We start from the raw sequence: 27,807 nt of genomic DNA, 5'->3' as shown, positions 1-27,807 counted from the left end.
ACACTACACACAGAGCATGTGGAGCCCTTAAAGGTGAATTCTCTTAAAGGCAAGGAAGACTTAGAACACAAGAGTCAGAAATGTCACAGCGTCAGATTCTCTCTCCTGGTATCAGTCATATCTCCTGATATGGAGTCTATACAGCTGCTGCCATGCAAACAATCTTGTATCGCAGCTGATTTAAGAACTCAGCTCTGCAGCATGGCTTCAAAATATTGATGCAAACCGAGCCATCAGTTTCCATGCACTCATACATGGATCTGAGAAAGGCATATCATTATTGCAGTACCTGGCCCTGCAGGAATGATTTTAATTTAATACCAGGGTAAATATAGCTTTAAACGCATAATTTTCAATAGCATTCACAACAACATTTCAACTTGAACAGTTAAAGAACACAAGGATGGAGGACCATCAACCACCTCGTAAAAACCTCTTAGCCATAGTCAACCTCCCCTGGCCTCTGTCCAATTGCACGTAACACCTGTTGCAATTACCTTTCTTCCCAACTTTGACTTCGCAGCATTTCACGTGCCCCACGGCCAAAACCCCCTTCACCGTCTTCGAAACTTCTTTGGTAGTAACCACTTTCACCCCTTCCTCGACCTGCGGGTTAAAGAGACAAGGGAAAAAAAAAGCGGGAAATAACACATGCTGCAAAACAATTTCCTGAATCTGATCACAACTCAAGGGATCTGGATGAAGTAGATTGAAAGAAATTGCTCCGTTTAGTGGAGAGTTGGGGAATCAGAATACAAGATTAGTGATGTATTGCTTCAGTTGCACAGGAGCTTGGTTAGATCACACCTGGAGTAGTACGTAGTTTTGGTCTCATTAACTCAGGAATGATATTATTGCCACAGAGGCTGTGCAAGGAAGGTTCATCAGTCTTGTTCTAAAGATGGTAGAACTGACCTATTAAGAGAGTTTGGCCTAACTGGGCCATTACTCTCCAGAGTTTCGAACGGAGGTGAATTCTTTGAAACTTACAAAATAGAGATACGCTGGGTTGATGCAGGTAAGAAATTTACCCTGGTTTGGGAGTCTAAATCTAGGGGGCACAACTTAGAAATAAGGGGAATAGAGTGTGGCTGCCATGTCTGTATTTTGGATAATATTAAAAGGAAAAAAATGCCAAGTGTGATCTAACAGATTACTTTTGAAAAAAATTGCATACACTTTTGGTAACAAAGAACCAATAAGTTTGGTAATGTCTACAGCCATAAAGCAATCACTGATTTTTGTTTTAAAGATATTATGAAAACACGCAAGGTTCGCCTAGAACTCCTGAATTAGACAGAACAGTAATTAATGGGAAGGGTCACTTAGAATAAAAAGTGAATGACAGGAAAGTGACAAATCGAATAGGGATAACACAGTTAGGTATAGTGTATTGGAATATATCATGTGAAAGTGTAGATGGAACTGGTTATTGACAACTTTCTCTTGAGATTACACGTCCTTACACATGAAGCTTTTTGTTTTAGAAAAGAAGTGAATTTGATAATTTGGCCACCAAATGAAGTGTCAGGACCATGTGGAGAGGATACACACACTTATGTATGTGAAACAAGATTTTACAAAAAGGATTACAACAGGATGAAGAGGTCACCTCAAGCTAGTACCGTGAGGGACATTTGATCAGGCGGAAGACTTGTGTTGATTGTAAAAACAATTAAATGCAAACAATGAATGAGTATTCAGCATAAAGCTGTTCGGTTTATTTTTTGACATGTATGGTACAGAAGTTGGACAAAATTGGACAGGGGGTGGATGACCGCCAGGCGGTGGATTATACAGAGTTCAGTTTAGCCAGTCAGACTTTTTCTCCAAGATAACATAGTTAATCTGCATGCCCATGTCCTCCTGTGGCCTAAGCAGGAGAGTAACCACAATACAAGAGACAGCCAGGCAGCATCCAATAACAAACAGCACTGCTATTTGGGAACAAAGGGATGTATGGAGATGGGGCAGTGAACTGGATGTGGGGTGTCTCTACCATGATTTGTTGTAGGGTTGAGCAGGTTCAAGAGGCTACATGGCTGACTCTTGCATTCCTTCTGCTTCTCTGAGAGATCACAGCTTGTACATGTTGCAGTTCTGGTTTCTTACCTCGGCCTCTTGCACTGCCTCGGCCTCTGACAACCCCTGCCGATGGGGCTCCTCCTCCCCGCCCCATCAACCTCATCACTGCAGAGCTGTTCACAGACATAGAAAAATTTCTCTATGCAGAAACAAAGACAGGATTTTCAGTTTAAGATAAATTAAAAAAAAAGACAGCTCTTCCTTGCAAAATGTCAAGGCTGTTACGACAGACATTTTTTATAAAAGACCATAAGTGACTGATGCCCATTTGGTACAAATGTCACATTTATGTCTGTCCAGAAGTCCCATTTTCTTGCCCAGCTGCCTCAACAAGTGAATTGTGTAAAAGTTTTCTCTGCTGGATTCCCAAGATCCATCCATTTTTTTTTCCTAAGCGGAGGTGAAGCTGCTCAGACAATATTTTTAACTCTGAATGTTTCACGCTATGATGAACTATAATTCAGCAATTGCTTTAAATTAGTAGCTGTATTTACAGCCCATGGGAACAGCTGCTGTGGTTAATGAGGGACAAACAAAAATGGCAAAAATGTATGCATACAGGATGGCCTCCACCCTCCATAAAGTGACCAACCTTCAGACTGGCCCTCACTTGCAAATCCCATTTAACCCATCACCTGCGACTGAAACATTGGCTAGATCAAAAGTTTTAATTCTAAAGTAATTGTGCGCTCAAATTCCTCCCTAACGCCACCTGATCTCTAACACCCTTGAACTTCACAACCTCAAGATCTTTGCCCAGCTCCAATTCTAGCCTTCTATAATGCCCTGATTTTAATCATTCCAATGAGAGACCCAGCTCCTTCAGTCCTAAGATCTATAATTCCAACTCTAAAATACTCTGGCTGCTCTTCATCTTCAAAATGCTCCTTAAAGCCTCCCTCTCTTCATCTATAATATCACACTTTATGACACAGTAAAATCTTGTTCCTACGAAGCACTTTGGGATACTCGATACTGAAGTGGCTACACGAATACAGATTGCTGCTGTTGTCATAGTAAACAAGTGCATTTTAAGACAGCACCCAAATTCACTCCACATTTCAACAGCTATATCTCCTGCAGTAAATAAGGTCTTGAATTGAACAAGTATGCAGTGACCCAAAGGGGCAGAAGGAGCGTCAATTCCCTTCGGCCACACTATCCTAACTGCTGCATCTAATGAGTGTCCTGCCTACTTGCAGCCACAGTCAGATTGGATTTCTGATAGCAACATAAAAAGTCAACTTGAGGCCGGATAACGCAATTCCCTCCTTCCAGAGCAGCACTGCAACTACATAAGAGAGTGATTTCTTGCAAAGACCCAGATAGCAACTACTAGTCTAGAAATTTCAATTTTTTAAATGCATAACTAAGCCAGGAAAAGTCCTGAATCTAGGCAAGCAGGTCCAACAGGAAAGGAAATAAAGTGTAATGCAGCAAATATTCCGGTACTACTGTGGGAACAAACGAATGGTATCTATGTAAAGCTGATTAATCTTCCCTGCAGACTATGCGGAGTCAGGGGAAGCAACTGTAAAATATTTACTCTCACGGCCACTGTTATATTTTTAGTTGAAGCTTATCAGCAGTGGCCCACTTTGAGTCCACAAGAGTATGAGACCTTGAACGAATCCAGCTGACAGTACATCAAAGAAAAACTACATGTTTACACACTGCAACCAGCAGTATTTGCAGGTTTTAAACAAAACACATTAACTCAACCCACCTGCTCTTCCTCTGTAAGAGGTACAAGTGCTAAGGGCAGAAGCGGCTCATCTTGTAAGACAGCCAGAAATTCTTTGTCCGACAGCTCTTCAGGAACCTGACAAAATAAAACCAAGAACAGGACTCAGCACGTGCACTGGATTTCTCTAGTCACTGAACTCAGAGCTATTGGTTATGAGTCCACTGCTCGAAGGTTTTGTAATGTCCCATGTACCGTTGATCTGTCAATATTCTCAACTATTTACTGAAAGCAGGGCCACAGATCAATCTTTCAAGATTCTGAGGGGGTTTGATGGGATAAAGAGAGAGTGCATATTTATTCTCTGGAGAAGTCGAGAACCTGGAAACCGCTTCAAATAACAGGTCTCCTGTTTCAGGTGGAGCTCAGGATGGCTAACAGGGTGGCTAGCATTTGGAAATCTGGAGGCTGGGTTGCAGAATATATTCAAAGACCAGTCAAACTGAGCGTCAATCTCCAAGGGAGTCAGTTGTTATGGAATGGGAGTGGGTTAATAGGGCAAGCAGGAAAATCGATTTTAGATTAACTGTGATCCTAATGAATGCAGCCTTGAAGGATCAAATTGCCTACTCTGCTCCTATTTCTTAAATTCTAAGCAAGGCAGCAAATGAAGTCTGGTAACACTGAGTTGTTAACTTTTTTGTGGCTTGGGACAAAGGAGGAAACAAAACTGAAGAGAGAGATGGAAAACAATAACTGATGACTATTTTGCATTACTAAGTTTAGGAACTAAAATGATACATTCAGAAGCCTACATATACCAAAGCTTACCAGACCACCAATGAACCTCTACCACAAATAATTATCCCAACAAAACTTTTCCATTTCTTTCTCTGGGGCTCCAAGTACTGTAATTGAATATTTCAAGGGTATCTGACTAATGCAATGGATAGTTTCCACTCATGAATTCTCACCCCATAGATATGATTAAATCTTACTTTCCATTAGCAAGCACAGACCCATATTATGGCGAGTGCCACTATCACCAGAGTCCGCACCCTCCTTCAAATTCTGTTTCCATCGTAGTCAGCTTAACTACTTCAACCAGCTGGCTGAACAGTTTTACATCAAGCACCACTTAAACCCATTTTATCAGACATCCGACAGTATCAAAGGGTAACTTACTCATCCTTGGACACAGTCATGCTGCCCAACTCCAATAACCTAAGTACCCTGGATTTTAATCTAACTTTAGTTTCTTCACCATATCCAAGTTGCACAAATGGAATGCCGGCATGCCAAACTAAATCAAGGCATCTTTCACTGTTGTTCACGATCAAAAGTTCAGCAAGTCCCACTTCAGTTTAACTAATTTACACCATTGTGTTCTCGCACAGAGTTGCAAACAGAGAGTACGTTCACATCCAAACGTGCCCACTCCTGCTACTGAAATACCCAACATCCAAACTCAAGTGCTGTTGGGCAACTACTCAAACTCAAAAGGTCAAACAACAGTTTTTTCTGTTCACTATGAACCTAAAGTTTTCAATTAAAAAAAAACTAACAGAAAGCAAATATCACACCCAAAAGTAAATATGGAGGCACTGATCCTCAGATAATCAGATAGTAGTACAACCACTCTTCATGACTGACTCCAGACAGCTCCCCCACAATTTCATGCTTCTTTGCATGCTCAGAAATCATCTTCCCTCACCTAACTCTATCGTTCTTACCCTTCCTGGCTGTGAGCGGTCACTACAAATGGCAAAGAATTGTCATTCAAAATAATGAGCACACAACAGACTGTCAAAAAAAAAAACAGCACATCACAGCCAAACACAGTTCAGCTTGTATTCTCCAATTCAGAAACATTCCTGAACTGATAAATGTCACCAAGTTACAGAAAAGTACAGGCAGAATGCAAAGGAAAACTCAACTGGTTAGGCTTGTTAAAAGTACCTTGTTATCTTTCATATAAAGTGCTAGCATTTCCTCTCTCCCATATCGATAATCTGCTAATTTGTATTTTGGCAATGCAGGTGAAGGAGGTGGGGATGCAATGCTTCCACCACTGGACAATGCACGAAGCCTGTAACGAGAGAACACAATTTGTTCGATAGTCAATTCACTTCAATAAAATAAGTAGTTTAAAATGAATATACAAAGCTATAAACAGGGATTAAACCAAAGTCCTTCCTGGAACAGGGTGTGTGATGCAATAAATGTGCTGGGATATATCAGTAGCCAATATACACAGCTAATAAAAAAACTGAATGATAGCGTAGTGAATCTAAACACATTTATTTAGTACTCTGCACTTATCCATACCACAGTTTTTTTTACAAACTAATACAGGCCAGAGTTCTGCTCAAGGGCTAGTTCCATTCTCCCACAGCAACATTTTAATGACACCCAGATTTCTCCTTCCTGAACTGATAAGCACTGATCATGAAGAATAACTCATAGCTGGGAACAGAATTAAATAGGACTGAGCCAGCGCAGGCACAATGGGTTGAATGGCCTCCCCTTTGTTGAAAGATTCCATCGGCTAAATTTTAATGGCTCAAATGAACTGTTTTTGAAGGAGTTAAATTAGGTGATTCTACATAAAGCTTGAGAGAAACAACACAAAGGTATATCAGCATCTGCAATATGTTAGATTGCAAAATGGTTAATGGAAAGTGTACTGATTAACTCAAGCAAGACAATCCATTGATGTGGAACAGCATTTTAATTTTTGGTACTGCATTAGTTTGTACAACTACAGCGTGGTCTGTTTAAGAGATTGCTATTAATTTTCACTGAAGCTGAACTCCACTGAAACGAAGTGCAAAAGGTCCAAGGTACAATAGAAGTCAGCATCTCAAATAAATGCATAAAGCCCAGTCCCCAGTATCCTACAAACTTCATGAACACTCAATTATCACACAAAGTAATTAGGTAGTTATATTTTACACTTATATTTTACAAGAGAACTGCAGATTGACTGGCAAGTGGACTCCAGTTGGTAGAGGCGTCATCATGGAGAATGCACCAGTAATTATGATGACAGTTAATTGCCAAGCTTTGTTTAAAGAATTTGCAGCTAGAATTTAAACAATCAGCATTTTATTCTCACAGTATAAGTGTAATACCAGGTTACAGTCGAACAGGTTTATTTGGAAGCACTAGCTGTCCACCTGATAAAGGAGCAGAGCTCCAAAAGCTAGTCCTTCCAAATAAACCTATTCGACTATAACCAAGTGTTGAGATTTTTAGCTGAAAATGTGTTGCTGGAAAAGCGCAGCAGGTCAGGCAGCATCCAGGGAACAGGAGAATCGACGTTTCGTGCATAAGCCCTAAGAAGGGCTTATGCCCGAAACGTCGATTCTCCTGTTCCATGGATGCTGCCTGACCTGCTGCGCTTTTCCAGCAACACATTTTCAGCTTTGATCTCCAGCATCTGCAGACCTCACTTTCTCCTGTTGAGATTTTTAACCTTGTCCACCCCAGTCCAACACCGGCACCTCCAAATCATCCTTTTACTTGGGTATTTCTTAACCTCTGTCCTGATGAGGGCATGATGAAAATCTCCAAAACATGTCCTTTCTCAGAAAGCGCTTTGGTTATACATTACCATTCAGGTCCAAAGTTGAGCGTCTGAGTCTCTGCTGCCATTTCCTTGTCTTCCGACAAACAACTCTACAAGATTAAAAATAAAATCACATCACTAAAGTTATGATAACAAAGTTAAGCATGGTAATTATTCCCCCTCGAGAGCTACATATCATTGGCATCTTCTCTTCTGTCACCCACTTAAAACCCCACACTGCCAAAATGCCCGTTTCAAATCTTCACTGGGAAGAGATAGTAGGAAGTATATGAACTGAGCTACAAGTAACTGGCATTAGCTTTCTCTCCTCATGGGATCAAGCCACAGATTGGCAGGATATGCAAAGAACTGAATCTACAAATCCAAAAGCTATCACTGTTACCTTGGCTCAACGGCAACACACTCTCAGTTCCGTCAGAAGGTTCAGTTCTAAAGCCACTTCAATTAAGTGCCAAAAAAAAATAGCAAGCAGCCAAAGAACCACACATCAACACGGAATCAAGTTGTTCTGAATGAAACGGGAAAACGAAGGGAAACATTCTCAACAACCACCTTTGGGCACTTCCTTAAAAGGAGGAGTTAAAGGCAGCAGAGTGAAATAACCCACTTTACCAGCACTGGCAATTGTGCATAAAGCCCTGAGGGAACAGATGAACAATTTAACCGTTGCACCTCTGAATGCTACTCTTCAAGCAAGCTTCCAGGTAGGATGTGGAGGGATGCCTAGATGAAATGGTCACCACTACTTCTGGTCCACGGGCGAGTGGCTGCTTTAACAACAATGTAGCTGGCAAAAGGAAAATATTTACCAAAAAAGGAAGTGGTTCCCATTCATCACACAATGTAGCTGGCAGAAAGAAACATGCAGACAGCTTGATATGCCTCTTAAATGATTCATGGTAATGAACAAAGTAGAGCAGCAAATTTCAGAGTACAGGAGGGCCATAAAAACCCATGGATATAAGTGTCTTCCCATTGTAAGCAGAGTCAGGTCAGCTTGTAATGGAGAGACAAGGCAGCAAAATGGTTTAGGTGCAACTTCAAATATATCACCCAGTCTGTGTTTAGATATCACCTGCGATGTTGCGTTCACCACCGAAATGGAAAAAAATCAAATTCTTTCAAGTGCAGCCTGACTCAAAGCCAATTTCAAAACCACTGTCTTCAAACCACAAGGCTGTTTAAATTGCAATCAACGCTGTCAACTTACAGAAGTTACTGCCCATTTCAGCACAGATTCTTCCCATGTTCAGTTGCACAGATGTGAACCATTCTCTCCTCCCACACACCACCAAAATAAGAGAACTTCCTCCCAAACACCAAAATAAATGGAATTGTACCAAGAAGCCCAATGTATACTGCAGCAATGCTTATTACCAAATATTACTATATTCACCCATTAAATACTGACCAGAAAATGGTCTCAGTGCATGAGTTTTCCCACAGAGGTCTGTGGTGGTGGAACAAAAAAGCACTCCTCAATATTTACCACTTTCCAATAAAGACTCAAACAGCAGTAATAAACAAAAATCAACTTAAACTGACAAGTAATTATGCTCAAAGTTGCAAAGCTATTAAATCCAGTGAAATTTCACAGCTCCACCACATGTACCTACCCTCCAACTAATCCTCCATTTTAATATCAAAGTCACATAGCCAGAAAGTTAAGATAAATTTTATGCCACTGTAAAATGAATACAAGGAATAGTTAATTCATGTACTACACTCCAATATGGCACTAAGTTTCACTTGCAGGTTTGTATCGTGGGAAGAAACTTAAGAAATGCATTTGAACTGCACTGGAGTCTTAGCAAACACTATAACATGGAAAGCTCTCTTTTGTGCCTCCTTTTAATCTACATTCCTTGTTTAACCACATAGTGACAAAGAGCAGGTCATAATGCTGGTCAAGCATTAGCTGCAAGTCCTAACTACTTTAAAGGTGCTCCTGCAAACAGTTTAAGGCTTGAAATTGTTTTAATGCTGTCCTATGAAGTTGGATTTGTACAGCTACTTTCAGAATGTCCAAAAGGGTTTTACAAAGAATCACTTTTAATTGACAATCTCAGTTATTGGAAAGTGGAGCTAATGTTCACATGGTAAAATCTCAAACAGCAATGATGTCACCAGATTTTAACAGCACTGGCTGAAACACAAATATTGGTGAGATTATGGAGGAGAACTCAGTCGTTTGAAGTCCGATTGGATCTTTTTAAATCTTTGGCTGAGAGCCTGGTAGCTCACCCAAAAGATGGCACTGCATCCCTCATTCGAGTCTGAGGGGTTGAAGGTTCTAAGTCTATGGGATTGGACTGACTCAGAGGAGAGTGTGGTACCACAGAGCTGAGGCTGACACATAAGGGATAACAGATTAAGTTAGCGGCAGCATTGAAATACAGAAATAATTTTCAGTGCAGAAATGTGGAAGCTTGTCTCCTGTACAGATCAGTAACACCATGATGCCTATTTCAAGCACAGTATTCAAAGTAGCATTGCTTGCTATCATTATCACCTCAAGTCCATTCCATTAGCTTCTGAGTGATATTTTGGATGTCCTAGAACTAACTTCAAATTATCCTAGCCAGAAAGGATATTTTTGGAGGCTTCAGACAAAGATAGGTGTTGGTGGAGCAAGGAATAACTTGCAGTCACATTGCCGGTCAAGGGTTAAGTGCTTGGTTGAGATGAGAGTAATGGGCAGTTGGGCAAGGTGGCAGAGGGCAGCAGTTGTCCAAGTAACCACAGCAGTTGGAGGCTGTAGTTCTAAAAGGATGCTATTTTAATGCTCTTATAAAGTTGATAAAACATGATCTCTGATCAAAGTCTAGAATTTGTACTTGCAGAGTTACATTGTACTTTGCTCAAAAACTGCATGAATTCATGGAAAACTCTAGTTTTCTCACTTTTTAGATTAGAATCAATCTAAACATCATGGCATAGACAGAATACAGGGGGCTAACACCTTCAACATATTGTCTAGCTAATACCCATTGTTACAGCTAACCTGAGAATGCAACTTTTAAAAAAAGATTTGCTAATTTACACATGAAAGAAGTTAAACTATCATGGTATTCGAACAGATGAAAGACTCAACAGACAATCAAGGTATTTTTCAGTGTATAATTTCAGTTACATCACACTGTAAATTTTTGCTATAAATTCTGTGCCTTAGAATTATGTCCTCCACTATCACCTGATGAAGGAGCGGCGCTCCGAAAACTAGTATGCTTCCAATTAAACCTGTTGGACTATAACCTGGTGTTGTGTGATTTTTAACTTAGAATTCCAAAGTACTACTCTCTATTCCCACCAACAAAAACTCCTAACGCACTCCCAAGCAAAATACTTATCAACTGGTCTAACAAGATTAGTCTAAACAGTCATAGTGGTTGCTGATAAAGTTTGAAATCAATATTAAATCCAGCTTATTTACAAATCACCACTCACTGAAAGCTACATTTCAGGCATAATGCCAAAACTCCCTTGGAAAAGGAGAAAAGACCAATGTTTGGATTTTGAAGGGTGAAAGACCAACTATGCCACACTTAACCTTAAGATAGGCCAAGTCAACTCATCTGCAATTAGCTGCTAGTTAGAACGCAGCCATTGTTAATTAGGTAAACACAGCAGTAAATTTCACACTCCAAGGTCCAGAATAAGATTAATGGCTGGTTAATTTACATGTTTACCACAGTGATGGTTGACGGGAATGTTAACCAGGCCCGACTCTTCATTTTAAACTTCATTAGTAGGACTTGCAAGGACCTCTGGCTCCTGTCTCTCTCAACATGGCATTCAGCTTAGCTTCTGTCCTCGGTCTCAGCACTGTGTTTTAATTTAGTCACCATGATTAAGAGAAGACATCAAAAACTTGGTGGTGGAGGAGAGATGTAGTGGAATGGTACTAGGGAGAGACTAGCCTCGAAAAATTGAGGAACCTAAAACAAAGGGTCACACATCAGGTGGTCAGTCACTCAGGACAGAGATGAGAAATTTCTTTTCAGTAAAGGGCTTATAAGCAACATGTCAGCCATGATCGTATTGAATGACAGAGCAGGCCTGAGGGGCTGAATATCTCTGTTTCACATGTTCATATGAATCTTTGGAAGAACTCTCTACTTTGGAGAGCTGTACATGTTTGGTGGCCAAGTATATTCAACATTGGGTTTAATGGAGTTTTGGGTATTAAAGGAATAAGGGATACAGCGATAGAGGGGGGAGGCGGGCAAACATACTGAATGGTGGAGCAGGGTCTATGGGCTGGATAGCCTACCCATGTTACTACTAAATATGTCAGATCAGAAAAATAGAGGAGACAATGGAGATATTCAAAATTTTGAATAACTCTGATGGAAGACACTATTACATCAGACAGACGAGATGTTAACCAGAGTATAGGTTCAAGGTGATTAGTTAAAATAAAAAGGGTGATAAAAAGGCAGCACGGTGGCTCAGTGGTTAGCGCTGCTACCTCATACCACCAGGGGGACAGGTTCAATTCCAGTCTCGGGCAACAGTGTGGAGTTTGCACATTCGCCCTGTCTGTGTGGGTTTCCTCCACATGCTCCAGTTTCCTCTCACAGTCAAAGATGTTCAGGTTAGGTGGAGTGGCCATGGGAATGGCCTGAGCAGGATGCTCCTCAGAGGGTCAGTATGGACTTGATGAGCCAAATGGCCTGATTCTATACTGTAGGAATTCTACGAGAGGATAAAATCCAAATGAAAGTTTCTGTTATCTGGAATATACTTTCTGAATGGTGGGGAGTTGAATGAAAAGTTACGTTCGATAAGTGAATTGGATAAACACTGGGAGAGAAGACATTTGCAGACCTACAAAGAAGGAAAAAAAGCAGAAGAAGGGACTAACTGGATTATTCAAAATATACAGCCTCCATGGGCTGAATGGTCACCTTTATGTTCAGAAGTACATTTAATGAAGCCAAGTTGACACCGGAAGGACAAGAACTCCCATCTCTTAACAACAAAGAAAAGGCAGCACACTTTTCAGCAAAGCCATCCTCTCAGTGGATAGATCACAGCACAAAGCAGGAAACTGTGCAGGAAGGAAAATAACTTGTATGCATTCCTTCACATACACATCGCAAAACTCTACACTGTGTATCTGAATCTGGTGTGCTGAATGGATCAAAGTGTTTTTAGGGATTTTGATCAGAAAACAAACACCTTTTCAGGAAATGTTTACAATCAGCTTCCTGTACACAGTAAACTAGATAAAAGCTAAGAGAAGTGAACTTTGGTTCTCACCAGGAATTTCAAATTAAGCAATCTTTTGTTTCCATTACATTCTCCCCTCCCTCAAAATATCAGGTTAAGGTTTCCAGTTAAAAACCAGCAGAAAAAACAAAACAAAGATAAGAAATGATAAGACCCCAGGACTTATTCAAGCCCAAGCTGAGCTTACTGCATCAGTACCTGCACAAGCTGAACACTCTCAGGGACAGCTATGTTGAATCAAATGCACTCAGCAAAAGGCTCATCACACTGAGAGGAGGCAACAGAGCTTCAAGGTGGCAGCTCCACCAAAATCCAAAGCAAGTCAAACCTTTCCAGTGGAACAGGAGAATGCCTGTAAGAAGGTCATAATAATATTTTCTTCATAATACCGATCAACATGCAGTCTTATGAACACAGGAATTAGGAACAAGAGTAGGCCATCCGGCTGCTCAAGACTCATTCACAATTCAGTAAGATCAGGTCGCAACTTCATTTTTGCACCAGCACTGATAACCTTAGACTCCCCTGTTACTCAAGAATCTGCCTCTGCCTTTAATACAATAAAAATGGCTCCATCTCTGGATAAGCGAGTTCCAAAGATTCAAGAATCTCAAAATGTGTTTCAAATTACTGTTAAATTGCATTTTCTTCTTCTATCCTCCCTACAAGAGCAAGCAAACATCCGTTCAGCATCGACTCTGTCAAGTCCCCTCAAGATCTTATAAGTTCAACAAGCGTATAGGAGTAGGAAGGGTTTGGAGGGATATGGGCAGGGTGTTGGCAGGTGGGACTAGATTGGTTGGGATATCTGGTCGGCGTGGACGGGTTGGACCAAAGGGTCTGTTTCCATGCTGTACATCTTTGACTATGACTTCCCATTCTTCTTAGTTCCTAAGGGCACAGGCCCAGCCTGCCTGACTTCTTCCTCAGGCAGGATCCTGCCTTTCCTAGATATCAGCATTTATATCCTTTCTTAAAAAGGGACCAAAACAGTACAGTTCTCCAAAAATGGCAACAACAATGCCTTGTGCAAATGTCCTCTGGGTATATCCCATTTATCATGCAATAAATGACAAGATCCAATTTGCCTATTAAATCACTCACTATATCTGTGCATTAACTTTGCAATTCATGGATCCACCTGTAGCTCAGAGGTTTACAAACACTCTCCATTTATATAACATGCGGCTTTTTGATTCTTCCTGCCAAATCACATTTCTCCAGGTCATACTCCAACTGCCAAACTTTTGCCCATTCACAAATCATCCGTATCCTTTTGCAAATTAATTTTGACCACTTCACAGTGTATCTTCCAACATACCTTTGTGCTATCAGCAAATTTAGCAACTGAACAGTCATGATTTGTTCACACCCTCTTTGTGCGGAAGAAAGGCATGCTTTTATACGTGCCTTCTAGGACCTCACATTCAAAGGCCCAGCTAGTGAAGTGTTGCACTGTATTCTGTCGTTAAAAACAAACTAAATTTACCTCTGGCGAGGTCTAACAAATAGCAAGGAGGCAGATGATCTGCGAAGCTATTTTGATGATGTTAGATGATATACAGACTTGACCCAGATAGTGGGACTGTGTGTGCACAGTAGCATCACGATCACGTGAATAAGCATACAATTCTAAAATCACCATGCTGTGTACTCAGATATTCAGTCAATCGCCCCACTAAAATTTAACTTCCACCACAGAATCATAGAATCCCTACAGTCTGGAAACAGGCCCTTCAGTCCAACAAGTTCAGACTAACCCTCCGAAGGTAAACTGGTTCCCGGATCAGAATGCAACTGATGTAATTCTGCAGTTGCATGCAGCAGTGGGAGAGCCCTGACACTTTTTCTGTGCTGCTGGTAACCATGACTAGTTCTGTACTCATTAGTGCTGACTGAGTCAGAGGAGAAAGTGAGGACTGCAGATGCTGGAGATCAAAGCTGAAAAATGTGTTGCTGGAAAAGCGCAGTAGGTCAGGCAGCATCCAAGGAGCAGGAGAATTGACGTTTCGTGCATAAGCCCTCCTTCAGGAATGATTCCTGAAGAAGGGCATATGCCCGAATCGTCGATTCTCCTGCTCCTTGGATGCTGCCTGACCTGCTGCGCTTTTCCAGCAACACATTTTTCAGCTCGTGACTGAGTTAGAGGAATAATCGCTCTCCGCATCAACAAATACAAACAGGACATCACAGAGAGCTTTCCTTTGCTGTGTCGACCTGATGTTAGAGTGGCAAAAAAACACCGCACAATAAGAGAATTGACTGGCAGATGTTTGAAATGAAACTGACACAAGGGAAAATAACTTTTGTTGCTATTGCTTTTGACTGTTTGCCTGGCATTTCTGGATTGTGGTCAGTTCTATAGGACAGAGGCACTGGATTTTGGTGCTTTTCTACAGCAATCATGCTTTGTGATGGTCTGTTCAGGGGCACCCAAGATCTGCACATTTGTGTGGGTCAGTGGGTTACAGCCAAAAGGATGGACCCTGGCCAAAATCACTTTTACCCTATGCCAGCCAGACCAGTGCCAAACGCCACACAAACGTACCACCAGCTGAGATCTGTGAACTCAGCACTGACTGCAGATATGATTGGACGCTCTCTGGATCTATCTGGTTTCCCTTTCAGATAAAAAAATTCTAAACAAACTGACTGGGGGGAATTGGAACTGCAAACAAGTGTTTGATGATTTCCGGCTGTTGTCTTATTAGGAAACTTGAAGGGAGTCTCGCCAAATTAAGTTTGCCAGGCAGGCAAGGAAAATTGTGCAACAGCATCTGTTGCTGCGTTTGACCCCATCTGCGGGGGAAGAGAAAGCTTCAGAAAAAGACAAGTACCACCTGGCAGAAGCAGAGGCTGCCAGCTGCAATACAAAGCTTCTCTAACAGTTAACTACGTTACTGAACAGGATGTCCTTGGCCTTTTCCAAGTCCGAACCTGCCAAGACACTCCCCATTCACGCTGTGTGCACTGCCCAACAAACAGTTTTGTGATACGTTGCAACTTTGGCTTACTGCACCAATTCAAACCATGCACATTGTTTTAACCAGAATAGTTGTATTCTGGGAATCAAAAGGGAAGGGAAAAGGGCAGGGCGTATTGGCTAATCCAATCCCAAATCCGCATAAAATATAAAAAAGCAGACTCCCATTTTTAGACAGGAGGAAAAAACCTTTTGTCCATCCCCCAGACCTCTCGTCATTTTTCCAATTTAAGTATGGCCCTGGGACACACTGTGTACTGTTTCATAATTCACTTCAAGACAACTAAGCAGCAATGCTGCCCTCAGGAGTTTATTTTAATCTCTGAGATTTACCATCTACGGATAAAAAAAAGGTTTAGTGGTAAAATTACTTCCTTAGAAGGGGGCAATAGTCTTATTGGGAACAGAAATAGTGAGTTAACATGCTTAATGTACCTCAAATTGACATTTGTCATGAGTCACAAACTGTTGGAAAGCTTGCACAATTCTACAAATATCATTGCCAACACAATCTGGCTAATTCCATTTTTCAACAGTCTTCATTTAAACTTCCTTTATAATATGTCAGTCTACATGATTGTGCAGTGATTCATACTACACTGGAATTTATTGCCACATGAACTTCAGTAACAAGACAAGTGGGGCCCCAGCACACAGCTGCACCATTGCCAGCAATAAAATAACAGCCAAATGGAGGTGGTTACAATAAACAAGCTATTTAACTTGGATGGAGATTGCAGGACGACAAAATTCACAAGCTTCAAACGAGGTTAGAGACAAGAAATAACACCTTGCTCTCAGGAATAAGGAATTACATTCCAAAACAAATGTGATTTAGAAGTCCATTTTTAAATAGCAGCTGAATCAGTATCACTTGGGAATTCACTCAACTTGCTTTGCCTTGCATCTAAGAGAGACTTTTAAAAGGGGCTTTTTTAACAAGGAGAGCTTTAATGATAGGAGGGAAATCCATGATGTTTGTGACATTGCAGGATTTCTTCTTTAAGCTAGAACTCTTTTCCCTAAGAGAAGGACTTACATTTACTGTTATTTTCCTGCATTACATGACCAACTCTTGGTTTTTAATTCTTTAATGGTATGTTGCCAATGTTGACAAGGCCAGCACGTGTTGTCAGTCCTTGTGGCTTCTGAGGCCATTTCAGAGAGCAGTTAAGAGCCCGCTATATTGTTGTGGGTCTGAATTCACATGTAGGCCAGATTGGGTAAGAAAAGCATATTTCCACCTTTATGTGTTAGGTGATATTGCTTCTGACAATGAGGATCGCCTTTACAAATCTTGATGACCAGATCTGGAGGCAAGCTTTACATTTCAATTTTATGAACTAACTTTCACCAGTTGTTGGGGTGGTTCTTGAACATAAGTCCTCAGTGCTTCAGACTGAGAGAATTCGTGAGGAGAAGAGAGTCGTTTTGAGAGCGCCTGATATGGGGAGATGAGGCGTCCATGGAGTTGAGGAGTAGGAAGTGTTGCTTATTTCCCCTTAGACCAGTTCTCTGGCTCTGTTGAAAGCAGCAATCAGGCCTGAGAGCTGATTGTATTATGGCAATACCAAACCAAGACAAGGAAAAGAAGCTGCATGTTCCATGCTGATAAGACATTTGGAGTACTGTGTACTACACTGGTCTCCTAGATTATGTCGAATGTAAATGTATGTTAAATGAATATTGGGAATGGATGGCTGTCTTACAAATAAACATTGAACAGATTAGACTTGCTTCCATTGGACTTTAGAAGAGTAAAAGGCAACATGATGAAAATATAAGATCATGAGGGGCCTTGGGAAGATGTGGAATGCATGCTTCCTCATATGGGAGAATCTAGAATTTGGGGTCACTGTTTAAATGTAAGGAGTTACCTATTTAAGAAAGGCGATAAAAACATTTTTTTTTCCTGAGGGTTATAAGTCTTTGAAACTCTCTTTCTCAAGAGGTGGTTGAAGCAGAGTCCTTGAATATTTTTAAGGTACAGGTGGATTGATCCTTAATAAGCAAGAGCTGAAAGGAGGTAGGTCAGAATATGAAGTATTCAGATTGGTTGTAACCTGACTGAATGGCTAAGCAGGCTCAAGATTGACAAGATTTCAAAGAAAACTGCTAAATTAATAATGCAGGATTTTTTGCAATTTACCTTTAGTGTTATCTAAACTCAACACAAGCTTTCAGAGGTACTCTAAACATAATACAAAGAGGCTTTGAATGTACATCCTTTGTGTTGTCCAAACTACTTCAAGCTAATAATATTCCATTAGTGTTTAAAGACTTGCATGCAAGTCAGTAAGACATGACGTAGAGCTATCCCTTGTTTCACACACAATGTGATCTGGGAAAAAAAAGCACGTTAAACGAAAGCTGAAAATGTGTTGCTGGAAAAGCACAGCAGGTCAGGCAGCATCCAAGGAACAGGAGAATCGACGTTTCAGGCATGAGCCCTGAAGAAGGGCTCATGCCCGAAACTTCGATTTTCCTGTTTCTTGGATGCTGCCTGACCTGCTGTGTTTTTCCAGCAACACATTTTCAGCTCTGATCTCCAGCATCTGCAGTCCTCATTTTCTCCATGTTAAACGAAAGTCACTTTTGTGAGAAAACATGCAGTAGATGTATGGCATGCTTCTGATATGGAAGTTTTTCATTAATAGCCTGCTTTCACGTATTAACTGAACACTTTGTAAACAGAGCACTTCTGCAGTAGATGCTCAATTTTTAAAGAATGATGAATAAAAAATGTGCCATCTTCCACAGAACAATGTTATGGCACTGTTGTCACTAAATACAGCATCATTGGCACCCAAAATGACAACACAGTAGCACGTTAATGTATGTGCAGTTACTGAGTCAGTGTGAAAATGGAGGTCATGGAAGGGAAATGTATTCAGGCAGGTTCTCTTTTTTTAAATAAAAGTTTGAAAACAAAATGTAATATTTGATTTTGCTTTTAAAGGCCTTCTCACTTGAATTCCCCCTGCTTTCCACAGTTGCTAGTTGTTTCTTAAGAACACATGCATTCAAGCCAAGAGATGACCTACCATTATTCATGACACAACAATGGGGTTCAATGGCAGATTCTCATCCTTCTATTATTTTCATTATTGAAAAAAAACTAGCCTCAAGTTGTTGTGGCACTGAAATGGTGCATAGAAAAACAAGTTAGCTTCTTTTGTTAAGAAAATGATATGGTGCATGACCTGAATCAGCCTATGATTGATAACCTGAGCCTTCAAAGAGAATGTCAACGTGTTTACTGCACCAATGCACCACTGTCCAGGCTCCAATGCTAAAGAAGTGTTAAAGTTCAGCTTTGATGTACAATAAAGCATGCACCCTTCACAGGGGCAATTCAGAAGACACCCTGCACCATTGAAAATACAAAAAAAAACCCACTACTGCAATAGCCTTAATTTCTCATCTTGCTGCAAATCCAGTCCAGGGATCATATCAAAGTAGAAGGAAGCCAGTCTATTGGCTCTGCATCAGGTCTTTCACTTGCCAGCTCTTATGCTAGCCATCCCAGCCATCTTAGATTAGATTACTTACAGTGTGGAAACAGGCCCTTCGGCCCAACAAGTCCACACCGATCCGCCGAAGCGTAACCCACCCAGACCCATTCTCCTACATTTACCCCGTCACCTAACATTAGGTGGCCAATTCACCTAACCTGCACATTTTTGGACTGTGGGAGGAAACCAGTGCACCCGGGGGAAAACCCAAACAGACATGGGGAGAACGTGCAAACTCCACATAGTCAATGTCGCCTGAGGCGGGAATTGAACCCGGGTCTCTGGCGCTGAGGCAGCAGTGCTAACCACTGCCACCCACCCTTTCACCTTCCAAGTTCTTCTTTGAAAAGAAATTGTTCTGTTTTACATTGGCATTGGTGAAGAGAGGGGAACATGTTGCAAATTGTGCCTTGCACTCACCAGGACGAATATAGAAGTGACAAATTTCAAACAAACAATCATACAACATTCTTTTCTCCAGCGGTATACAAATTTTGCATTAATCCAATTGCTCTGATAAGCAATTTTCCTAAATTTCATTCATGGGTTGTGGGGATCACTGCATACTCCCAACTAGCCTTGAGAATGCTGTAGTGAGCTCCCTTCTTGAATTACTGCAGTTTATACTCTGTGGGTACATGCAACATTGTTAGGGAAGGAGATCCTCTATTTTGATCCAGCAATAACAAAGGAGCAGCAACACAGTTTCAAATTAGGATGCAGATTGGAGGAGATATTGCTGGTGGTGGCTGTCCTTCTCGGTGGTAATCATCATTGGTTTGGAAGATGTGGAAGGAATTCAAAACAAAAGGATTGGCAACATATGGTGTTTTGGCTTTCATTAACATGGGGATCAAGTTCAAGAGCTGCGAGGTTTTGCACACTTGGAATATTGTGTCCAGTTCTGGTCGCCCTACTATAGGAAAGGTACAGAGGTTTTGGAATGGGTGCAAAGAAGGTTTACCAGGGTGCTGCCTGGACTGGAGGGCTTGTCTTATGAATAAACTCGGACTTTTCTCTCTGGAGAGGAGGAAGAAGAGAGGAGACCTGATCGAGGTATACAAGATAATGAGCGGAACACAGAGCCAATAGCCAGAGACTTTTCCCAAGGGCAGGACTGACTGGTACGAGGAGTCATTGTTTGAAGATATAAGGAGGAAGGTATAAAGGAGACATCAGAGGTAGGTTCTTTACGCACAGAGTCGTGAATGCATGGAATGCATTGCCAGTGGTGGTGCTGGAAGCAGAGTCATTGGGGACACTTAAGCGACTGTGGACATGCACATGGATGGCAGTGAGTTGAGGGGGCGCGTAGGTTAGTTACTATATTTTACATTAGGATTAACCTCAGCACAACATCGTGGGCCAAAGGGCCTGTTCTTTGCTGTATTTTTCTATCTATTTCTCTTCTCCATAACAGACAGTGCACTCTAAACTCTGTCTAGCCACTCTGCAAACATGTTTTGTCTTTGAATGCAAACCAGTAGGCCACCAGAATGTTTTTCCTGATTTACTCAATCCAAAACCTTTATAATTTTAAACATTTGTGACAAATCATTTCAACCTTTTCTGCTTCCAGGAGAATGCCAGAAACATATACATGAAATGACCATGAATGACTTTGTGCACCAATCTCATATGCAAAACATATCTACAGAAAAGGAAAGGTTTCTTGGTTTCTAATTTACATCAGCAGAAAGAATGTTTTCCTCTTTGAAAACCTGATTATCAGTCACAAAAAAGAAACCTAGAAATCTACCACGGCATACCAGATTAAAATGAAGCGGAGAGTTCTGGCGAGCTAGTGTGGGCAGGATTGGGAGGATAGAGCAGATGAATGCATGGCTGAGGAGCTGGTGTATGGGAGAAGGATTCACATTTTTGGATCATTGGAATCTCTTTTGGGGTAGAAGTGACCTGTACAAGGACGGATTGCACCTAAATTGGAAGGGGACGAATATACTGGCAGGGAGATTGCGAGGGAAGAGATCAATCTGGTACAGTTGAGAACAGAAGAGAGTTAAATAGTCAGGGCAGGCAGAGACTAATAAATTAAACTGCATTTATTTCAATGCAAGGGGCCAAACAGGGAAAACGGGTGAACTCAGGGCATGGTTAGGAACATGGAACTGGGATATCATAGCAATTACAGAAACATGGCTCAGGCATGGGCCGGACTGGCAGCTTAATGTTCCAGGATACAAATGCTACAGGAAGGATAGAAAAGGAGGCGAGAGGGGAGGGGGAGTGGCATTTTTGATAAGGGATAGCATTACAGCTGTGCTGAGGGAGGATATTCCTGGAAATACATCCAGGGAAATAAGAAAGGGACGATCACCTTATTGGGATTGAATTATAGACCCCCTAATAGTCAGAGGGAAATTGAGAAACAAACTTGTAAGGAGATCTCAGCTATCTAAGAATAATAGGGTGGTTTTGGTAGAGGATTTTAACTTTCCAAACATAGACTGGGACTGCCAGAGTGTTGAGGGTTTAGATGGAGAGGAATTTGTTAATTGTGTACAAGAAAATTTTCTCATTCAGTATGTGGATGTACCTACTAGAGAAGGTGCAAAACTTGGACCGAGCCTTGGGAAATAAGGCAGGGTAGGTGACTGAGGTATCAGTGGGGGAGCACCTTGGGGCCAGCGACCATAATTCCATTAGATTTAAAATAGTGATGGAAGAGGATAGACCAGATCTAAAAGTTGAAGTTCTAAATTGGAGAAAGGTTAATTTTGACAGTATTAGGCAAGAACTTTCGAAAGCTGATTGGAGTCAGATGTTTGCAGGTAAAAGGACGGTTGGAAAATGAGAAGCCTTTAGAAATGTGATAACGAGAATCCATAGAAAGTATATTCCTGTCAGGGTGAAAGGAAAGGCTGGTAGGTATAGGGAATGCCGGGTGACTAAAGAAACTGAGGGTTTGGTTAAGAAAAAGGAGGAAGCATATGTACGATATAGACAGATAGATCGAGTGAATCCTTAGAAGGGTATAAAGGCAGTGGGAGTATACTTAAGAGAGAAACCAGGAGGGCAAAAAGGGGACATGAGAAAACTTTGACAAATAGAATTAAGGATAATCCAAAGGGGTTTTACAAATACATTAAGGACAAAAGGGTAACTAGGGAGAGAATAGTGCCCCTCAAAGATCAGCAAGACAGCCTTTGTGCGGAGCCACAAAAAATGAAGGAAATACTAAACAAGTATTTTGCACCAGTATTTACTGTGGAAAAGGATATGGAAGATATAGACTGTAGGGAAATAGATGGTGACTCCTTGTAAAATGTCCATATCACAGAGGAGGAAGTGCCGGATGTCTTGGAACGCATAAAGGTGGATAAATCCCCAGGACCTGATCAGGTGTACCCTAGAACTGTGGGAAGCTAGTGATTGCTGGGACCCTTGCTGAGATACTTGTATCATCGATAGTCCCAGGTGAGGTGCTGGAAGATGTTGGAGGTTGGCTAACATGGTGCCACTGTTTAAGAATGGTGGTAAGGACAAGCAAGGGAACTATAGACCAGTGAGCCTGACGTCGCTGGTGGGCAAATTGTTGGAGGGAATCCTGAGGAACAGGATATACATGTATTTGGAAAGGCAAGGACTGATTAGGGATAGTCAACATAGCTTTGTGCATGGGAAATCATGTCTGACAAACTTGATTGAGTTTTTTGAAGAAGTAACAAAGATTGATGAGGGCAGAGCGGTAGATGTGAGCTATATGGACTTCAGTAAGGTGTTCGACAAGGTTGCCCATGGGAGACTGGTTAGCAAGGTTAGATCTCACGGAATACAGGGAGAACTAGCCATTTGGATACAGAACTGGCCCAAAGGTAGAAGACAGAAGGTGGTGGTGGAGGGTTGTTTTTCAGACTGGAGGCCTGTGACCAGAGGAGTGCCACAAGGATCGGTGCTGGGTCCTCTACGTTTTGACATGTACATAAATGATTTGGATGTGAGCATAAGAGGTACAGTTAATAAGTTTGCAGATGACACCAAAATTGGAGGTGTAGTGGACAGCGAAGAAGGTTACCTCAGATTACAACAGGATCTGGACCAGATGGGCCAATGGGCTGAGAAGTGGCAGATGAAGTTTAATTCTGATAAATGCAAGGTGCTGCATTTTGGGAAAGCACATCTTAGCAGGACTTATACACTTAATGTCAAGGTCCTCAGCAGTGTTGCTGAACAAGGAGACCTTGGAGTGCAGATTCATAGCTCCTTGAAAGTGGAGTCGCAGATAGCGAAGGTGGCATTTGGAATGCTTTCCTTTATTGGTCAGAGTATGGAGTACAGGAGTTGGAACGTCATGTTGCGGCTGTACAAGACATTGGTTCGGCCACTATTGGAATATTGCGTGCAATTCTGGTCTCCTTCCTATCGGAAAGATTGAAAGGGTTCAGAAAAGATTTACAAGGATGTTGCCAGGATCGGAGAATTTGAGCTCTAGGGAGGGGCTGAACAGGCTGGGGCTGTTTTCCCTGGAACGTCGGAGGTTGAGGGGTGACCTTCTAGAGGTTTACAAAATCATGAGGGGCATGGATAGGATAAATAGACAAAGTCTTTTCCCTGGGGTCAGGCAGTCCAGAACTAGAGGGCATAGGTTTAGGGTGAGAAGGGAAAGATATAAAAGGGACCTAAGGCGCAACTTTTTCACACAGAGGGTGGTACGTGTATGGAATGAGCTGCCAGAGGTAGTGGTGGAGGCTGGTACAATTGCAACTTTTAAGAAGCATTTGGATGGGTAAATGAATAGGAAGGGTTTGGAGGTATATGGGCCGGGTGCTGGCAGGTGGGACTAGATTGGGTTGGGATCTCTGGTCGGCATGTATGGGTTGGACCGAAGGCTCTGTACATCTCTGACTCTGACTCTTAGAGGACATCCTTGACACACAACTAAAGAACAGAATTCAGAGCGACATGTTTTAAATACCACCACGAATGTTAAATTTCTAGTAGAGGGATCGGAATGAATAATAATGGAGCCTTAAATATGCAAAATGTAAATTCGCTTCCAAAAAAAAAGTACACAAGGCCAGAAAATGGTTAATTAGAAAAGGATTATGTTGAAAAAAAACACACACAAATCAAAGCAATTGACTGCAGGCCCAGTCACGTTTTAAATAGACAGCAAATTTCAATGATGATCTGAGGACACAAATTTGTTCACATACAACAAATTGTCTTAGAATGCAATTATGTATACGACAAATGCTACAACCCATTTTGCAGCATCAACATTGCACAATTATCAATTTAGTTAATGGCTGGGTCATCTAACTCAGTACGGTTGATTAAGATGCTAGGCAATCTGCACTTCTGGTAATGCATTGGAATCACTGAAGTTAACGTGAAAGGTTGACCATTTCATTTTAAACATGGAAACTGCGACAAGGCAGCAGCTCCTTCAATATTGCATTTTCACAGTCGAGATTATGAGCATGCAGTCTGAAGCTTTGACCTCCTGGCTTTGACAAGTGCAGAGGTGGTACAGGCATCTGAAATAGTTTTTCAGAAGTCTTTGTCGGTTGATAGCAGTCACACCTCATTTGAAATTGATGAGTTCAACCCATGTTTGCACACAATTGTGGTTCGCAATTCAACACGCAGCTGAGGGGGTGCCATGGTGTCAGAGGTGCTGTTTTGGAGAGGACCTCTTAAGCTGGAGGTTGCCACAGGTCCTCATGGTGGGCACCTTAATACCCCAGGATCATGATTGGAGGCTTTCCACCTGTCAATTTAACCTTCAAATGAACAGAGAATTCTGACCTATTATCTCACAGTTTTGAGAGAGCTTGCTTTGCATAAATCAGTTGCAAGATTTCCTGCATTATGACAGTATCTTAGAGGTTAGAGAGGATTTAAGGAGAACTTTTGCCACCAAGAGAGTGGTGGGTATCTAGAGTGTTCTGCCTGAAAGGGGGCAGAAGCAGGAATAATTTCATGTTTCATTGAAGACTTGAAACACCAAAGCATACAAGGCTGTCGGTCAGTGTTGGGAAATGGAATTAGTGGATGGGTGCTTAATGATCTATCTTCATGCTGTAATACTCTATGATTCAATTACAACAATAACATGAATGTTTAGGCTATCAGTGAGGGGGAGAAAGAAGATTTCTTTTAACCTCTCGCTCAAGTTCAAAAGTAATACAGAAGCCCTCCATTGCCTCATGTATGTTCTGCCACGCCATGTCTGATCCATGACTCAGCTCCATTGACCCAAATGCTTTTTATAAAAATTCTATCAACTTCAGATTCAAAATTAATTGGTTTGGCATCTGATGTCGTTTACAATTAAGAGATCCAAACTTCTCAATTTTATGCTCGAGAGCTCTAATTTTTAAATTTTCTTTCTAGTCCCAGCCTCCCAAGCCTGTGGAAAAAAATTTTGCTTCAGTGTCCCTTATTTTCATGAGAATGTCAACTAACTAATCTATTTTTCATCACCTTGCAGTGTATGTAGTACAGCGTCAGGGAACTGCTACAGCACCATAAGCACATTTGAGACAAAATTCTGAATTATCTAGGACTTCAAGTTTTTCCCCACTTGACCACAATTAAAGGCTTGAAACTTGTTACAAACACTGAGATGTGAGAGCTGGAGACTTGTTAGAGCAAAGGCATAGTTGTCATTACATAGTCAAAACACAATGGCAGCCATTACTGCCTCAGATACTGCAAACCCATTTGAGGTGTGAAACCCAATTTCAAGCAGCCCTGATGTTCTGCCTATTCATGTGGGCATTAAATACCCTATCCTAAGAGAAACAGGAGAGCTTTCCTGTCCAATTTTACACCATAAGAGTTAACTTAGCTGAATGTAATATTGAACAGATAAAATAAAAATTCGAAATAAGAAAGGGTGCAAACCAAAGCAGGTATGCAGCAAGCAGAACTGGAGCTCAGAAAATGATACCACCCAAAAAAAAACATTCTTGACAGAAATTGAGCACACTCCAACAATTGTTATGAGGAAAATTTAAAACTAAAAAAAGAGATCTGACTCAAACGAGACCAACAGCAATGAACAAGTTCAAGGGAATGAGGAGGACCAAAGGCACTAACAGGAAAGAAAAACAGAGTCAAGGACAACAACAGTCCAACTGGCCCTTCAAGTCTGCTCCATCATTCAAACAGATCATGGCAGATTTGGTTTGAACTTCAATTTTACTTTCCTGCACACTCCTGACAATATTTCATCCTCATGTTAATCAAGAATCTGGCTACAGCTGCCTTCAAAATACTCAAAGATTTTACATCCACTGCCACATGAGGAAGAGAATTAAAACACTCAAGACCACTCAACCTTCAGAGGGAAAATGCTTCTTTGTTTATGAAATGGGTGGCCTCATATCTTAAGCTCTGATCCCCTAGTTCTAGACTCTCCCACAAGAGAAAACCTCCATCCACAATAATCCTGTTTACTAACCTTGTGATTCAGGCACACTTCTTTGCATCTCAGCTCTGCAACAATTTCACATTTTCCACATTATTCTTCATTTGCTAGTTCTTTGCCCTTTCACTTCACCTATTTTCCTTTGCTGGTTTAGTATCTCATTTTGCTAACTCACTTTCCTATCTACCCTGGTGTCATCAGAAAATTTAGCTACCATACCTTTGATTCCTTCATCCAAATCATTACTATATATCAAAGAGTTGAGGCCTCAGCATCGACCCGTGACACACCATTCAGGATATCCTATCAACTGAAACCATTTATTCCTATCCAAATTAACAGTTCAAGACAGACTGCAACCAAATGTGGATGTCGTGGGAAGACTGATTTATTATCAAGGTGCTACAAGATTTTAAATAACAGGCATTGGATTTAATTAAAACAGTGCCCGAAGGGCAAATAGGGCACCACTGCAATGTTCAAAGCACAACACAAACAGAAGAATGTTACCTACCTTGACCACAGGTCAGGTTCCCAACCTACAACCGGTGTTGGAGACTCCCCAAGATACGTTGTTCTGAGTAGCTAATACAACAGATGAATTGGTCTGATAGTAATTCCCTTTATCATTCACAAAATACTGGTTTACTTCACTGAAAGAAAGGACAAAGTTCACAGTTAAAAATCAGACCATACTAGACATTTACTTTTGGGATGTGGGAACAGGGAATCCATTGATAAAGTTATCAATACTCCTAACAATAATCCCTTGACTAATTAAACATTATATTATTGCATATACATCAGGTATACAGCTCAGAAACCTAACATTCAATCACCGAGTGGTCATATTTCACCGAGGCCGCCTTCCATTTTTCTACATCACTGTAGCGCACTATTTCCATCTATGTCCTATGTTTGTCTAGCTTCCTCCTTTTAAATGCACAAATACAATGACTTCAGCCACTTGATGTGGAGGCAAGCTCCAAATTCTGACCACTCTCTGGGTAAAGACAATCCAACTCAACTTCACGTTTCTTGATAAACACCTTGCATCGATGGCTCTTGGTTCAGAACTAGAGGGCATAGGTTTAGGATGAGAGGGGAAAGATATAAAAGAGACCTAAGGGGCAACTTTTTCACGCAGAGGGTGGTACGTGTATGGGATGAGTTGCCAGAGGATGTGGTGGAGGCTGGTATAATTACAACATTTAAGAGGCATTTGGATGGATATATGAATAGGAAGGGTTTTGAGGGATATAGGCCGGGTGCAGGCAGGTGGGACTAGATTGGCTTGGGATATCTGGTCGGCAT

The 27,807-nt window shown here is 41.3% G+C and overlaps 1 protein-coding gene across 9 annotated transcripts in view; it reads right to left on the bottom strand.

The window, feature by feature from the left end:
- Positions 1-27,807, bottom strand: part of LOC122544337 (GRB10-interacting GYF protein 2-like) — a 103,511-nt gene that overhangs the window by 56,138 nt on the left and 19,566 nt on the right. For 8 of the 9 annotated variants that reach the window (XM_087982784.1, XM_087982787.1, XM_087982788.1 and 5 more), the window contains 6 exons: positions 27,008-27,146; positions 7,386-7,450; positions 5,729-5,858; positions 3,812-3,907; positions 2,113-2,224; positions 498-606 (listed from right to left, as the gene is read on the bottom strand). In XM_087982784.1, coding sequence (XP_087838910.1) covers positions 498-606; positions 2,113-2,224; positions 3,812-3,907; positions 5,729-5,858; positions 7,386-7,426 — 488 coding nt within the window. In that variant the 5' untranslated portion in view covers positions 7,427-7,450; positions 27,008-27,146. The remainder of the gene's footprint in view (positions 1-497; positions 607-2,112; positions 2,225-3,811; positions 3,908-5,728; positions 5,859-7,385; positions 7,451-27,007; positions 27,147-27,807) is intronic. The other variant, XM_087982786.1, reaches the window with a different exon arrangement.

Source organism: Chiloscyllium plagiosum, unplaced genomic scaffold (assembly GCF_037043375.1).
Source record: "Chiloscyllium plagiosum isolate Xiang-an unplaced genomic scaffold, Cpla_swu_hap1 HiC_scaffold_44, whole genome shotgun sequence".
In the NCBI taxonomy this organism is placed as follows: domain Eukaryota; kingdom Metazoa; phylum Chordata; class Chondrichthyes; order Orectolobiformes; family Hemiscylliidae; genus Chiloscyllium; species Chiloscyllium plagiosum.
This window is presented reverse-complemented; position numbering and strand designations above follow the sequence as displayed.